This window comes from Meriones unguiculatus, chromosome 8 (genome assembly GCF_030254825.1).
Source record: "Meriones unguiculatus strain TT.TT164.6M chromosome 8, Bangor_MerUng_6.1, whole genome shotgun sequence".
Lineage (NCBI taxonomy): Eukaryota > Metazoa > Chordata > Mammalia > Rodentia > Muridae > Meriones > Meriones unguiculatus.
The window spans coordinates 115,244,710-115,261,697 of NC_083356.1; the positions used below are offsets into that span (position 1 = coordinate 115,244,710).

General features: G+C 43.3%; 1 protein-coding gene across 8 annotated transcripts in view; it reads left to right on the top strand.

The window, feature by feature from the left end:
• Znf385b (zinc finger protein 385B) overlaps nt 1-16,988 on the top strand; it is a 383,942-nt gene that overhangs the window by 313,682 nt on the left and 53,272 nt on the right. For 6 of the 8 annotated variants that reach the window (XM_060390400.1, XM_060390401.1, XM_060390399.1 and 3 more), the window contains 2 exons: nt 1,493-1,531; nt 8,074-8,184. In XM_060390400.1, coding sequence (XP_060246383.1) covers nt 1,493-1,531; nt 8,074-8,184 — 150 coding nt within the window. The remainder of the gene's footprint in view (nt 1-1,492; nt 1,532-8,073; nt 8,185-16,988) is intronic. The other 2 variants (XM_060390402.1, XM_060390405.1) reach the window with 1 other exon arrangement.

Sequence of the window (16,988 nt, forward strand, 5' to 3'; positions counted from 1 at the left end):
CTTCTTCTGTGCAGGGAAAATTACAAGTGGTTCCCTTCACCTGCTGGTGGAAAAGCAGTGAGCTCACTTCTCCATGTGCCCTCACTAGACTCAGGCTGCGAGAGTCTAATCAGCTCTTCTGATGTTGTTTATTAGTGTTACGACACACTTAGGGAATGGACTTACAAAGCAAATATGCACACAGGATAGCACCAAAGTCATACACTGAGAGGAGGCTCCTGGATACCTGAGTGTAAGACTGGAGAGGGAGAGTGGAGCCCAAAGTTGGAAGGACACTAGGAAACAGACTATTTCTAGTTTGTTTGTTTCTTTCTCTCATTCCTTCTTTCCTTTCTTTCTTTCCCATATCTTCTTCTTTTACTTAATAGTGACTTTCATCCTCCAGATTCCAATTAATTAGTTTACGGTGTCTCATATTTCAACTTTAAAACTATGTTGTCTCTCATCTTTGACTCATTTCCTCATGCAGACTGGAACATTCTCTCAACTAGAATAAGATTCTAGAAATGTTTTGTGTAAGGGGGGGAGGGTGGATGATTTTTAAATATAAAAAATACTGAAAGCAATGGACTTACTGAATTGTGCAGGTAATCCATGATTAGCAACTGGTTTTAAGGACAGTAGTATGAAGAGATGATTGGTTTAAAGTTGCCTTAAGAACAACATGGATACAAGAAAGTCCTCTATAATTCTCAAACAATATCCCTACTTAATAGGGTGGCGCCTGGTTCTTCCTAGTCTCAGCTTTCCTCTGTAGCTAAATTGTTTAAAGGCATCAGATGCAGCCTTGTTCTTGAAAAGTACTGGGATAGCTGAGCAAACTTCTAATTCTAATTCTAATTCCCATCTAGAAAATAATCTAGTGTCTAAACTACGATCCAGCATTTGATCACACAGCACAGAGACTCGGCCCATCCTTAGCAGAAGGCATCAGTGATACTTTGCTGTGTCTGAGTTTCTCCATAGCCTCCTGTTTCCATGTGATTGCTTACACTGTGAAGCTGCAGATTACCTTTTGCTATACTCAGGGCAAGCAATGGTCTTTTAAAAAAGATATTCATGCAGGTTTGTGGGCCTTGTGATCTTGACAAATATACCAAAGAGGTGTCAGTTCTCATTTTGATGTTGAAAATGTAATAGGTAGGGTGAGCAGGCCAGCTTCATTGGTTCATCTTACGGCACCGCAGTCAATAGTCAGTTCACCCATCTGTGGCCTCCAGTCTCCCCGATTCCTGATCACAGATACGACCCCGTCTTCCGTCTTTATTTCCTAGCATTTAATTGCACTGATGGGTTTGATCTTCATTTCTGTGCAGTCTTCATTAGAAGCACTACGAAGCGCTCAGTCGTGCTGCGCTGTAATTAGTGAGCATTTGGGGGTTCTTCACGAACATGAGTAGGGAAGGGGGCTTCTAAAACGTGTAGATATGTGTGAATATGCACACTCTTCTCAAAGCACCAGGTGATTACTTCTAACTTTTACTTTTTTTAGAAAAGAAGAGGCTTATATGGGACCAATAAATTCTGCCAGGTAAGGGACTCTGGTAGCCGGAGCTACGTAGCAGGGATTTGATTTATTTATTTTTTCCCCTTAAAGGCTTTGTCATGATCATTTCCCAGTGAATCATAATTTTCCCTATCCACAGCCTTTTCTGTGTATATGGAAATAACATGAGCTAAATGGTCTAACCAAGTAACAAGCATTTGGTTACTTAAAATTTATATCTTTCTTCTAACAATTGTTGAAAGCATCCATTTTTAACAACTAAGTACCTATGAACTGCCAATTAAGCCTTTTAAAATATTGCTTTGGTGTGTAATTGCATTTCTTCCAATAATTTACCTTAATAGTTTATATATGAAATCATTATTATATACATACATAATTTTTCATTTGGTGAATTAAACTATTTGATATTATAGGTCTTTATGAGACTGTCTTTACTAATCTAGGATCCGTTATTTATTCTGGAGATTACTGAATGAATGACAGAAGAATCATCACTGTCGTGTAACTTTAGGAGATGGAAACACCCCCTCAGCCCAGTTGCAGAGGAATAGATTCTGTCCAAGTGTATTGTCCCAGTTCTGTCAATGAGTATATTGGGGTTATTTACAGGAGTGTGCGTGACTCAAAGGTTAGCCAGACTACCAGGAAGTCTGGTAGGCAACATACAGGCATCTAGGCCACTGAGGAGGTTCTTCCCGCAGCACGGACAGCTCATATAAACTGCACTGCTGAAGAGGCACCCGGGCCGCTTGCACGTAACGTCACAATCAACGCAGCCCCTGTAGGCTACTGTTTATTCCTTATGGAACCTCACGGGAGGGAGAAACCTCAGGCAGGACAGCATGGAGGCCCAAGCCCCATAAGCCTCAGGAGCCCTGTTGGCTCTCCCTCCCTCCGATAGGGATCACAGCAGCTCTGATTCGGTGTGCTGTCGATCACATCCGACCCAGAGGAAGCAGCTTCACCACAACCATCAATTTCCTCAACACAGTGCATTCTAACTATGCAAGGACCTTCCCACGAGGAACACAAGCAAGCAGGCAAACAAAAAGTCTATCTGATAGCAGTTACTCTCACCTAACTTCTTAGAACATTGCCGGAAGACATAAAGTAAAACTTCAGAATATTACCACCTTCTAATCTTTTAAAAATCTGAAGACCTTGTCTTATGATGCTCAGACTGGCAACTGGAGCATCTACACCCCTTTTACAGTTTCATTTTCATTAAATCATGTCCGACAAATAGGATCTGAATTAAAAACTGTAATTATAGCTGTTTTAGGCTCTCTGTTGCTGAGACAAATACTGAAGGAAACAAGGGGAGGAGGATGTATTGCCATTTTTCATCTTTTTATCCAAAACACAAAAGGAAACACAACTTTTAAAAAATGCAACTTTATCTAGATCACAGTTTCAGAGGTTTTTTGCTTTTGTTTTTTTCAACAGTCCTTGGCTGTGTTTATTCTGGTCCTGTGATGAGGCAGAACACTGTGGTATTGTCCAGGCAGATAGGAAGTAGATTGTGAGGGAGGGAGAGGGAACCAGGTACAGCCCTCAGCAACGTGTGCCCAGCAGTCTGCTTCCTCCGGGTAGGCCCAACCTCCCCCGAGTTCACCTGTCTGTCTTCTTAACACCACCAAGGAATGATCCATCTGCCATGGAGCCCCTGTGGGGCACTTCCTGTCCAAGCCATAGGAAGAGAGATTCCCCTGGGTTTCAGTTTGTTATGCCAGGGATGGTGTGATGACCTGAGCAGCTGAATCATCAAGGGCAGAGAGAAGAACACAGGCTTTCCTCCTTTCAGATGGATCCTCCCTGCTGATCCTCCCCGGAACAGGCTTGCAGACACACCCAGAGGTGTGCTCCACTTACCTCCTGGTGTCTCTCAATCCTGACCGGCACTCAGGATTTACCCTCAAAATAGACATCTAAGTGAAAGATAAAAGGGATGTAACAAGAGGAAAACATGGGTGTTCTCTGAGAATTCATATAAGGAAATGAATCATTTTCAGTAGAAAACAGAGCATCTTTCTAAGGGAGAGACACAGGGGCAAGATTGTGACATGGCGAGCTGCAAGCAGCTCCAATGAAGGCAGCAGGGAACAAGGACACTGTTACAACTGCTGCTTAAGGAGTGGTGTGGCTGGGTCTTGAGGAAGTGCTATTCCTAGTTGTCTGAGAAAGCACCAGATTGATTTCCAGAGTGGTTGTACAAGTTTACACTCCCACCAGCAATGGAGGAGGGTTCCCCTTTCTCCACAACCTCTCCAGCATGTGTTATCACTTGAGTAAGGTGAAATCTCAGGGTCGTTTTGACTTGCATTTCCCTGATGGCTAATGACATTGAGCATTTCTTTAAGTGTTTCTCTGCCATTCGATATACCTCTACAGAGAATTCTCTTTTTAGCTCTGTTCCCCATTTTTTTTAATTGGATTACTTGATTTGGTGCTTTTCAACTTCTTTAGTTCTTTATATATACTGGATATTAGTCCTCTGTCAGATAGAGATTTGGTGAAGATTCTTTCCCAATCTGTAGGCATTTGTTTTGTTTTGATGACAGTGTCCTTTGCTTTACAGAAGCTTTTCAGTTTCATGAGGTCCCATTTATTGATTGTTGCTCTTAGAACTTGGTGTTCTGTTCAGGAAGTTGTCTCCTATACCAATGAGTTCAAGGCTCTTCCCCACTTTTTCTTCTAACTGATTTAATGTGTCTGGTTTTATGTTGAGGTCTTTGATCCACTTGGACTTTAGTTTTGTGCAGGGTGATAAGTATGGATCTATTTGCAGTTTTCTACATGTAGACATCCAGTTAGACCAGAACCATTTGTTGAAGATGCTGTCTTTTTTCCATTGTATGGTTTTGGCATCTTTGTCCATTTGCTCAACCATGTTTGTAGCAGCTTTATTTGTAATAGCCAGAAGCTGGAAACAACCCAGATGCTCCTCAACTGAGGAATGGATACAGAAATTGTGGTACATCTACACAATGGAATATTATCCAGCAATAAAAAACAGGGAAATCATGAAATTTGCAGGTAAGTGGTAGGAATTAGAAAAGATCATCCTGAGTGAGCTATCCCAGAAGCAGAAAGACACACATGGTATATACTCACTCACATAGACATATAATATAGGATAAACCTACTAAAATTTGTACATCTAAAGAAACTAATCAAGAGGGAGGACTCTGGCTAAAATGTTCAATCCCCATCCCGAAAGGCAAAGAGGATGGACATCAGAAGAAGAAGAAAACAGAAAACAAGTTAGGAGCCTGCCACAGAGGGTCTCAGAAAGGCTCTGCCCTGCAGACTATCAAAGCAGATGCTGAGACTTATAGCCAACTGTGGGGCAGAGTGCATGGAATCTTATGAAAGAAGGGGAAATAGTAAGATCTGGAGAGGACAGGAGCTCCACAAGGAGAGCAACAGAACCAAAAAAATCTGAGCACAGGGGTCTTTCCTGAGACTCATACTCCAACCAAGGACCATGCATGGTGATAACCTAGAACCCCTGCACAGATGTAGCCCATGGCAGTTCAGTGTCCAAGTGGGTTCCACAGTAATGGGATGAGGGACTGTCTCTGACATGAACTGATTGGCCTGCTCTTTGATCACCTCCCCCTGAGGGGGGAGCAGCCTTACCAGGCCACAGAGGAAGACAATGCAGCCACTCCTGATGAGATCTGAGAGACTAGGATCAGAAGGAAGGAGAGGAAGACCTCCCCTATCAGTGGACTTGGGGAGGGGCATTTGTGGAGAAGAGGGAGGGAAGGTGTGATTGGGAGGGGAGGAGAGAGGAGTTTATGGGGGGATACAAAGTGAATAAAGTGTAATTAGTAAAAAAACAAAAATGCTGTTCCAACTGAACTGACTTTGTGAAGAAATCCATGCTCTGCCACACCCCAGTAGCCAAATCCTGTACCACTGTCTTACAGGGACCCCCTGGCCCCATAACCTGCTTTGGGAGGCAGGAGGTTGGGAACTTTTCTGCCTCTACTTTGGAGTGTTCAGCCTGATTTACCTACCCTGGGGACAGAGAATAGGAAGCAATGTTTTCAGGCTGATGAGGTATAGATGTCAGATTTGAGCAAGATACGGTTGTATTAGGAGTCCTTTGAAAAAGAATTTAGGAGGAGCATTTATATTCAAGGATTGTTAGATCCAGCCCTAATCATCTTGTTTTGATAAAAGTTTTAAACTGGAATATTTTAGGCTCATAGCTTCTGTGTGCTTCTGTGTCATACCATAGGGAAAGCCAGCACACATGATTTATTTTAAGCAATGGAAGTTTTTTTTTTAAATTTTTTATTTTTATTAATTAGACTTTATTCACTTTGTATCTCCCCCATAAGCCCCTCCCTCCTCCCTTCCCTATCCCACCCTTCCTCCCCCTTCTTCACGCATGCCCCTCCCCAAGTCCACTGATAGGGGAGGTCCTCTTCTCCTTCCTTCTGATCTTAGTCTATCAGATCTCATCAGGAGTGGCTGCATTGTCATCTTCTGTAGCCTGGTAAGGCTGCTCCCCCCTCAGGGGGAGGTGATCAAAGAGCAGTTTTTAATTTTAAGGTTAATTTTCAATATATTTTTAATTAGTCATAGGTAAAAATGTACAGTCTTACTGTGGTTTAATGGATATTATTATTTATGATTTTAAAAGCACCTTGCTGAAGATGAAGTATTAGTGTAGACATATAGCAAAGATGAGCAAAGCGGCATGCATGAATTAGAGTTTGATAGATATCTGCATCATTTTATCCGTTGTGTTTCACACATTACCGGATGGAAAGTATTTTACACAGACTGAAAATAAAAACGATCAAGATAAAAGGCTCTTTTGATACTTTGAATATTTGGGGATTTAAATAACTGCTAATTAGGTTGGTCTGCTTTATTTTTAAGCCTAATACAAATTGGTAGGCTAATATGTCCATTGGAGCCATCAGGAAGTGTTTAGATACACACATCTGCAGATAAAAGAAATATCTCATGTTTTCCTTCCTGGCGTTTGAGGATTTGCTTTGCTCGCCAGTGACTCTTTTTTTGTTTAGCTTAGTTCTGTTTCGTCTAATTCTCATGCAATAAAATTCAAGGACTGTGGACGGAGGACAGTGGTAACACTTGCCTGGCATGCACCAGCCTCTAGGTTAGGATGTGAGGCCATTTCTCCCAACCCAGGAAACGTACGTTTACACCGCCACCCGTTTCTATAGTGGCGACTCATTTACAATCATATCTCCTGGCTCTTAAACGTGTAGCAGAAATTGGCTAATTCTAATAACTTTAATTTTTTTTAGTTTTGGAGAATTTCATATATGAGTACACTGTGTTTGTCTGGTTTCTAACTTTCTCCTCACCATCTTCTCCAGTGCTCCCTATCCCTTCTCAGACTCAGTACGTCTTCTCCTATAATCATCATTGTGTTTTATATACATACGTATTCACGTGTGTCTTCTATTATTGTATGTGGTATCTATATCAATAATTCTGCCCTCTTTCTTGCTGTATGTACGTTCCCCCAAGTGCTAATTTTATACTTTGTTGATTTATAACCGTGATCAGGGATGGTATTTCTTCTCTCTCAAATGTCATCAGCTTATCCAATGTTAAACCCTGAGCTAGGGAGATTTCCTGGTTGGCGGTGTCAGCTGACCTGTCCTTGTTTGAGTCACACCTGTTGATGGTTAATTCTTCGCTAGTCATCTGCATTGTTTTGTGACCTTCCAGTTGTCTGATGTTGCTGAGGGATTAGTTTCTGGGGTACACAAGAGAATCATCACTTAGTCTTTTTATAGAATTGCTTCTTTTTCTAGGTGTGATGACTCTGCACCAGGCCTTTTTCTGTGGCTGAATACTTTCATTACTGTATATTTTCTCCAAATATGTATGTTTTATACAGAAGCCAAAAGGAATCACAGGCTATAAATCGAAACCTTGCTTGATTAATATTTAAACAAGGATTGCATATTAGCCAGTCTCTTACATGCACCTGAGCATTCATTTGTAATATACTTTCTGATACAGTGACTTTCAATCCATAGGACGGGAAAGCTAATAAATTATCTTAAAATAAAGATGCACACTTTCTGTTCCGTAAGAAGAGCCTGACATTTACAACTTTGTCGTAAATCAAAACTTAAGAAGTTAAATACATCTGTGGTAACTGTCACTGAGGTCATTCAAGACCATCCTAAGTATTATCGCTCCCGTCGATGAAAACATTAACAACTTAATTATAACCCTAATACGTGGCTCTCTGTTCTTCGGGCAGTACGACTCCTTAACATTTCTCATGCCTCCTTTTCGATACTAGATTGAGAGGCAGGCGGTGATTCTCTTGTGGTCCTTTTGTGTTGTGGCTTCAAACAGGTTTGTTTTGCTTTTGTTTTTATTCTTGATTCCCGGAGACAGGACTGTCCCTGATGAGTGAGACTCCCTGATAGCCTCATTTGGGAACTAAGAGTCAAACCCTTTGTAGGAGCTACTCTGCTCCTCCCGTTTGCCCACACTGCTGTTTTTCTTTGAAGATAATTTTGACTCTCTGTTCTCGATCATTTGCTCTTCAGATGGACCCTGTACAGAAGGCCGTCATTAACCACACGTTTGGAGCCTCCATTCCCCCCAAGAAGAAACAAGTTATTTCTTGCAATGTCTGCCAGCTTCGCTTTAACTCGGACGTGAGTATCGCCTTTTTATTGCTCTCTGAAGTGTGTCGGGCTGATGCTGATTGGTGTGAATACAAATAAGTCTCTCCATGTCTGTGTGCCCTGTGGCATCTCCGCACAGTCCTCCTCGCCTGTACTGTTCTATACTGATCCCACATTTCCATTTGCTTGCAAAGATACTTGAAAATGTGAAAAAATTCAGTGAATGATGAAGAAGACCACTGTCATTTTTTGAGAAGAACTCACACGTTTCATGCATTGTTCAGTCTTAGTAAATATCCCAAAGCATGACGTATCATACAAGTTATGTTTCCATTTCAGAGGAACGTAGGAAAAATTTTATTATAACGAGCCAACATGGACATTCTTCTGAAAAGATACCAAGAAAATGGTAACATCCAAGTAGGTTTTGAAGTGTATAAAAGAAATCTGATACTGTTCAACTGCCAGATAAAACCAGCTACGCTGCAGAGTCTGGGTACCGTGTCTGGCCGTGGAACTTCCTGAGTTTCTGAACTCAGAAGCCATTTTGCAAAGAGTATACCACAGATTTAATGTGCTTTCAGAAATGCAAAAATAACAGATATCCTTCACAAATACCATCAAGTGACATTTTCATAATTCTGCACAGTTAAGGCAATGAAATTTCACTCACTGGAAAAGAAGAGAAGTTGGTCAGGATTTGAGCAATTATATTTAGTGTGATTTCAACCAAGGTCTAATGAATGTTTAGTACCTCATAAAACTCCACAGTGAAGAATCGAAATGCATCTAAGTAAACAGGAAAACAGGAATGTCAATTCGTTAGACAACTCAGTGTCATTGTGCCACCAGCTCTCCCTGTCAAGACAGCAGAATGAACACCCAAATCTTCTATCTTTGTTAAAAATCACCTACTTCTCAGAGTTCACATGCGAAAGAAGAAAAAAAATAGGAGTGTAAATGTTGAAGGTTTATACTTCCTGATTTCATTACTTACTATAAAACCTACAATAATCAAGGTATATTGAAAACTCACTCCGTCTTGGGGCAGGACAGATGACTCAGCAGTGGAAAGTACTAATTTGCTTTGGAGATGAGTTCCAGTCCCAGCACCATCCCTAACTCCAATTTCCGGGGAACTGGCGTCCTCTGCTGGCCGCCGTCGGTACTGCACCCACTAGTGCACCTGCATCTGTGCAGGCAAAACAGGCATATTCATAAAGTTAAATCAATCTTCTTTAAGTTCTCATCCAGTTCAGCCCCTCAAGCCATGCTTGCCATTCCTAATTGTCATCAACACTTACTGCTTTTTGTATAACCTTCCAGAGCTTGTTTGTGGAACAGTAACTAAATGTGAGTATATGTTTTTCTTTTTCTTACGTAGAGAGTAATATACACTCTTCTCTGCCTTGTTTGTTTTTATTGTGATCATGCATGTGTATTATTTTGCCTCAGTCTCTTTTTTTTTAAAGCATTTTGAGATTGATTTTTATTTCATATGCCTTGGTGTTCTGCCTGCATGTATGTCTGGATGAGGGTGTCAGATCCCCTGGAACTGGAGTTACAGACAGTTGTGAGCTCCCATGTGGGTGCTGGGAATTGAACCCAGGTCCTCTGGAAGAGCAGCCAGTGCTCTTAGCCTCTGTGCTATCTCTCCAGCCCCGCCCTCTTTTTCTTGTGACAGGGTCTCTCACTAAATCTAGAGTTCATCTTCTCGGCTAGATTACCCAGCCAATGAGCCCCGGAGAGCCGATTGTCTCTGCTCCCCGGCACGTGGCCACCACACCTGGCTCTTACACGAAGGCTCGCATCCTCATGCTTCCAGGACACAGGCTTCACCGTTGAGCCACCTCCTGCCCTATGCTTCCCCCACTACACTGCTTTAAGGAGAAGAAGCCGCTCTGTGACTGGGGAGCTTCCTTGACCCTTTTATTTGCAAATATGGTTGACAAAGACGCTTATGTCCTAACCACCCCCCCACCCCCCCACCCCGTCCTCTTAGTATGCTGCAATTACATCACAGAGGGGAAGTGAGTTAGCAGACAGAATTGGAGGTGGCACCCTCCTTCATCCACTTCCGTCTTGTGTGGCCAGTGCACAAGGCTCCTTAAAGAGGGAAGCGGAAGGCAGAAGAAACCGTCATTAACGGTTCACTGTGAGAAGAATCTGATTGCTTCCTAACAGCTTTGAAGTTAAAGGGCTGTTCACGGGTTCTAGAAGCTCCACCAGGGAAGTCAGTGTTAGCCCAGAAAGACGCACATCCCATTTCTGGAGTCCAACTACATGGCAGTAAACTCGCGTTGCTCTTAGCTTACTCTCTTCCCTGTGAACGCGGTTGAAAGCCGCATCATCAGGTCTGTGAACATGTCCCGAGGGCTGTTCCCGGAGTGCCCATTAGCAGTGTGGGCGTGCCGAGTCGGTGAGCCTGTGGGCTCTGCCCCACTCGTGAGCATCGCATACACTCTCACAGTCAGAACACAACAGGACCAGGGCGTAAATCCGGGTGCCTTGCCTCCAAGCCTGCGGCTGTGCCTACGGAACTATTTCCTGTCGTTTGGCCTTTTCTCTGTGGGTTAGTCGAGCCCCTCTTGGATAATGGTGGGACGTTCCGAGGAAGCAGCTTTCACCAGCCAATGACATAACGCAGCTGTCTGGGTCTGTCTTCACACAGCGAAACGAGAACATCGCGGGCCTTCTACTCAGTCACAGTCCTCCCATGGTGACACACACCACTAATCCCACGCTTAGGAAGCAGAGGGAGAGGTGGTCTACATAGTGGGTTCCAGGACAAACTGGCTGCGTAGACCCTGTCTCCAAATTTAAAATTAAATAAAGAAATGGTTCTTGAACACAGGATTAAGTTCTGGTTCTGAACTTGAGACATGATACTAGCACTGTTGGCCTTAGTTTCCCCCTCTATGATAGGAACTAAAATGGACCAGTCTAGCTCTGTGATTAAAAATAATTTCCATGGTATTGCCATCAGCAGAACAGGACATAAGCACAACTATCTTACAGATAGGACAGCTCAGACCTCAGAATTCTGCTTTCTGTTGTGTCCAGGAAGCCAGGTGTGATGGCCTGCCCCTGCAATCCCAGAACCCAGGAGGCTGAGGCAGGAGGCTGGAGTTGATGGCCAGCCTTGCCTATGGAGTGAATGTGAGGCCCAGACGACATAGGGCCTTGTTTGAAAAGCCAAACTGCACAAATCCAAGAAAACCAGAAACTCATCTGTTCCTTGGGACGTTTGAGGGGAGGAGTGAGAGGTTTTTTCTCTCTGTTGTCCAGAACTTCTCATCCCTTCGGGTTGAGCTCACCAGCCTCCATTTTGTCTCTGAGTGCACAGATATGGACAGGGGCAGCTGCCCCCGCGTCAGCAGCTGACCACCAGCTCCCCATGGAGAGTAGAGAAAGGAATGAGATTTCTGAGTCACGCTTAGATTCTAGGCAATAAGACCACAAAAATCTGGATGGCAAGTTCAGAAACGTGACATCTATGTTCCCAGTCTTTAGTAGCGGCACCATAATCTGCATAACTGAGCTTTCTAACTGAGCATTTTTTATTGGGGAGAAAGTTTATTATTTTATAATTACCCTATTTACATTTTAATGCAAGAATTAAGAAGATGCTCGCCCTTATTTCCTTTAATAACATTTCTAAATCAGCCAGATACTGAATTGGCTTCACTCTTCAGTGTAGAAAATATGTTTATTGAAAGATCTGGAAGGCAAATTTGCACAGCAAACAGACCGCTCTCCACGGTTCCCTGTAACCCACATAAAACATTCCGGGGTAGGCCTCGCGCAGTAAAACTCGGAGCGACCTAGTTTAGGCGCTCTGCAGCCCACTTTGTCCAGCTTTTATCATCTCAGTAGAACTCCACTGTTGGAAAGCGAAAGGCTACAGCTTTATTTACACAATGCAGCCTCATGTAAATGAGCGAGCATTCATCACAAACATTTCCCAAGTGAGCCTTTACAAATTGACACCATTAACTTTGCCAGAGGCAGGCACTGCAGTCCAGGAATAATACACTTTCCAAAAGAGTCCTGGACCTTTGCACAAATACATGCAGATGCCAACTCCTCCTTTCTTCTTTTTCGTTTTTTTTTTTTTTTCTTTTTAATCCTAACCTAGGGTAAGCCAAAATTAGGTTGTCATGAGCCTCCATGTTCCTTTGCTCATCCACAAATGAGTGCTCTACAACTGTAGGATGGTCGTAAATTGGAGAGCCTGAGTAGGAATCTTTACCTATTAGCTGGAAAGTGCCATCTCCAGAGATGAGCCCCGTCAGGGAAATGAGCTAGCAGACACTTCAAAAGCCTGGAGGCAAGCATTCTTTCTCTTTTTTTGGCTAGGTTGGAAGTTGAGAGATCACAAATAATTTTTAATTTGCATATTAATTTCAGTTCCTCAGAGACTAGCAGTAGAAGGATCAAGAAAATACAGATGCAGTTTTATATAAGATTAGAGCAGGGAAACTTGGGTTTTTTTAAGTGTTCAAAAACAGATGACATCATTACCACCATCATTATCATCATGTCAGAAAACGGATCACTGTGAAAGGATCTTCATCCCACCTGGATCCCCAAGCTTCGTAGGGAAACAGGAACAAAAGCATAGTGATCTAACTGAGTTTTGCAGACTGTAGATCAGGAATCGACTGTAAAAATTTGGAATTCATCATGAAAGCCGCAAATTATGAAGCACTATGCTAATGCCATGGGAGTTCATTACTATCACAGAGCTAACCCATCTGCCTCACAAAACCTGCATCACTACGTTTTGGATATCAACCTCAACTTTGAACCCCATCACAGTCCACATTCTCCTCATTTTATTTTACTCCATGACATTTGTAGGCTGGTGAGGTTCACTGACATTGTCCTGTCTGGGTTCCTGTATGGGCTTTGGTTTAGCCGGTACCTCTGCATTTAGCTTCCTGTCCTTGCTCTGCTTTGTGTTTTCCTGTCTGGGGAATGTGTAGAGATGACCTCATGCCGTTTCATTGATTGACCTCAGAGTATTATAGGTAGGCAGGAAGCTAAAGGTTTACTTCAAAGATAGAATGGTGGGGTGGCAGCCGCTTGTGTGAACACCGCTGAAGGTGACTTCACTCTCCTCCTCTCGGCTATGAACCTCCGAGATTCTGAAAATTGCAGTCATCAGAGATCGGCCGCAATTCCCAGGACGGCAGTTAGCAGACAATTGGTACTTGGGTAAGCCTGGCACCGTCATCGTGGGGGGGTGTCATCTTACTCCCTTCCTTGGGCCCAGATCGCGTCCTCCAGGCTTTCTGCCTGTACCCTCCTTCCTGCCCCAGCTTGTGTGAGACCCACTTCCTGGTTTCCTGATTTGGCAGTTAAAATCTCACAGTGCAAACTGTCCTGCCTTTTGTAAACAAACTTCATCCACCATGTAACATGCAAGAAGCCTTCCTGCGGCATCTGCTAGAGGCACTGGCATCTCTGTGGCTCCCCCAGCAGAATCTTCCTCAGTCGCGGGGCTGGCTACAAAGCCACAGCTCTGGGTCCTTCCCACATGCTGCTGGTGGATCGTCTGTCTCTTGGCTACCACACACAACTGTCCTCCTCCACCAGCTGTCCTGTGGTACCAAGTCCCTGCAGCAGCTGCCCTTCCTAGGAAACCTTTGAAAATGTCCCTTTCAGCAAAACCAGTACAGGCAGCTGGCCACCAGAGCTTTGTGAAGTTCTGGCCCCATTTCGTATTCTTGCAGTTCTGCAACTTACTGTTGACATCACGAGCTATCATCTTATGTCTGAAACATGTCTTCCTTCATTCTTCTTCGTGTTCTCTTCCAGACCATTACGTTTCTTCCTTCCTTCTCCACTTGATCTTTTCTTTTTCCCCAATGCCTTTTCCTTTTCTCTCCTCTGACACAGAAGATTGACAAATACACTGCTTTCCCTGACTTTCTCAACATTGGCAGTATTTTCCTTTCCTTCAGCAGATTCTTTGCCTTCAATATAGAAAATGGATCTCCTAGCATTTGCTTCTCCCAAACCTAAGGTCCTGTCACGTGAATCTGTCCAACTTCTCTACATGCATTGAGGTATACTCCAGCTGTTCCCCTACCTCATGTATATGCCTCTAACCACTGCCAACCACCTGCACACATCTACCCTCTTGCTCCTGATAGGCCTGCGGATAGACAGCCAGTCCTCTGTGGTTTCATTTGTGGAGCCACATATAAATTATATAAAGCAGACCTCCAGTACTCAGGAGGTCCACAGATAGTCAAAATCATGAATGGGTTTGTACCAAAAACACAGGGTGTGTCCCTTCACCTCATCCCCTAAACAACACAGCCTAAGAGCTATTGCACAGAATTTATGTTTCAGTGGCGTTGTCAACACTCTGGAGATGATTTTAAAAGAGCTCGGGCGGATATAGTCAAATCCTGTGTCATTTTGTATAAGGAACTTCAGCAATCACAGATTTTTAACACTCAAGGAAGCTTCAGGAACAATCGCTCATGAACGTGAGGAATGGCTACATGCCCATTCACGGATAAGTTGTATGCTTTTGAGAGCACTGGTGCCCAGTCAATTAAATTTTACCTGCGCCAGCATGACTGCTATTGGGGGGGGGGAAGAGTCATGGATGTTGCCCTCACTGAAATGTGAGTGTGGGGGGAGGGGAGGGGTGGAGGGAACTGGAGAAGGTTGGACTTCAGCAGAACTCTGCAGCAGCTGATTAAGTCAAGAGATGCTGAGGGAACCTCCCCCGCCCCCGCCCCCAGTCTCACTGTTGATCCCGGAACTGCAATGCTTAGGGTAAAATTTACATCTGCTACTAAGCAAAATGAATTATAAGGAAAATTAATACTGTAACTTTGAAAACCCAACCAGTTCTGTGAAGAACAAAGGTACATTGCCAAAAATAGAAGGGATCAATAGCTTCCATGAAAATCTAGAAAGTGATGGCCAGCTTTCGCCAAACATTTTACATTTTTTCCCATAAATAAGACTATTTATATTGATTCTTAGGTTTGGAGGGTAGTGAAGCAGATAGGAGGTAATTAAAAGCATAAATCTCCAGAGCCTGAGAAGGCAATTCTCTGTTTCTCAAGACAGAGCTGACAAAATGATGAACATTTTTTGCTTCAACATGACAGAAATATAGCGTGATTACATGGAACAGGGACATAGGGTGCTAAAAGTTTTCTTCAATAGCCGCCATTAAACAAAGCTCTTAAAAGTTCTGTCAGCTTCTTGAGGGATATAGTAGTTACTCATTAAATTCTTCAGAACCTCACTTCCACGGCAGCGCTGTGTGAGAACAAGAGCGTTGCAGTCCTCGGGATCCCCTTCTGTTTTAAGTAGATAGGTAGATAGGTAGGGCTGGTCTTAAACATCCTGCTCAGGGCTGAGGGGATGGTTTCCTCCAGTGAAGTGTTTGCCACGCAAGGCTGCGGGCCAGAGTGCGGCAGCAGGCTGCGGTAACAGGTGGAGCTTAGCTCTGAGTTCCGTGAAAGACTCTGTCTCAAAAAAGAAAAAGAAGAACAATGGAGGAAGACAGTAACTGCTGACTTCTGGTCTCTACACAGGTGCACACATACTTGCAAACATATGTGCACAGGAGAGAGTACATAACACACCCACACGTGCACACACACACACACACACACACACACATAACACACCCACACGTGCACACACACACATGCACATTGAAGTGAGCATAATGATTTGTAGAGACTAATCAGATCCTGTATGAACTAATGGGGAAATCATGCAATATATGATTCAGTATCTTCCCAGCTCAAAAAAAAAAGGCCTCCCACGCCGTGGAACTCTAGCTTTCGTCTCCAGCCATATTCAGAATGGCACATTCTGGCTACTATGGCGCTCAGGATGTAAATGTGAATGTTAGAGCAAAGGTACCAGCAACCAGCTCTGCTCCTCAGGGTCCATTCTCAAGGGACAGCCACCGCTATTTCTAACTCACCTTCACTGCAGCGAACCCTGTTCTATTTCCAGTGGGCGATTGGCTAATCAGATGCTAATAATGCTTTAAAAAATATTAGAGTTATTGTGTTTCTAATATTCTTCAGTTAATGACCCTTTTAATAAAAAGCTTTTTAATTTTGAATTCCTTGTCAGTTTTTTTTTTTTCAAGTCATTTTGTTGTTTTTCATCCAAAACTTTTCATGCCACTTGGGGCTTTGGAAAGACTCCTAAGCGTGTCTGTATTTTGCTTCCTCCCTGAGTATGGATTTCTTCAGTTAAGACTGATTCTGGAATCGTTAACAATAAGAAAAGGTTTCACTTGATTTTTGTGGCTTGGGACTTGAGCCTCACATTCATTCGATATATAATTAAGGACAGATAGAAATTCTAGGCTAAGCCCCTCTAGGCTCAACGTGATTAGCTGCTGGTGTAAAGCAGAGATCTGGGCTTTATTTTAGGAAGCATTTGGCTTTCCATAGCTTCTCTCTATAATGCTTTATTAGGCAGTTGGCTAGAATTTTCTTCACGTCTCCACAACAAGAAATGGAAAGTATTATTTATGTATGACCCAAAAAAAGAGGGAAAAAATAGATGAAAGTTTGTATGCTCCACTGCTTGAGTAAGACGGGTGACTTAAAACAGTTTAGGACATCCGGCAGGAAAGAGACCTCTTTAGCTAATTGTACCTCCCAGGCAGCCCCTTGAATAACATGGGAGCGCTTTGGGCTGCAGGCCCAGGGACTTCAGATCTGGTGGCAAGGCTGTAGGAACTCTTCCATCCATGACTTGCAGCATGAGGAGGTGGAAGAAGACAGCAGAGGAGAAATTACCGCTTCAGTCGGTTTTCAAAATATCAAACT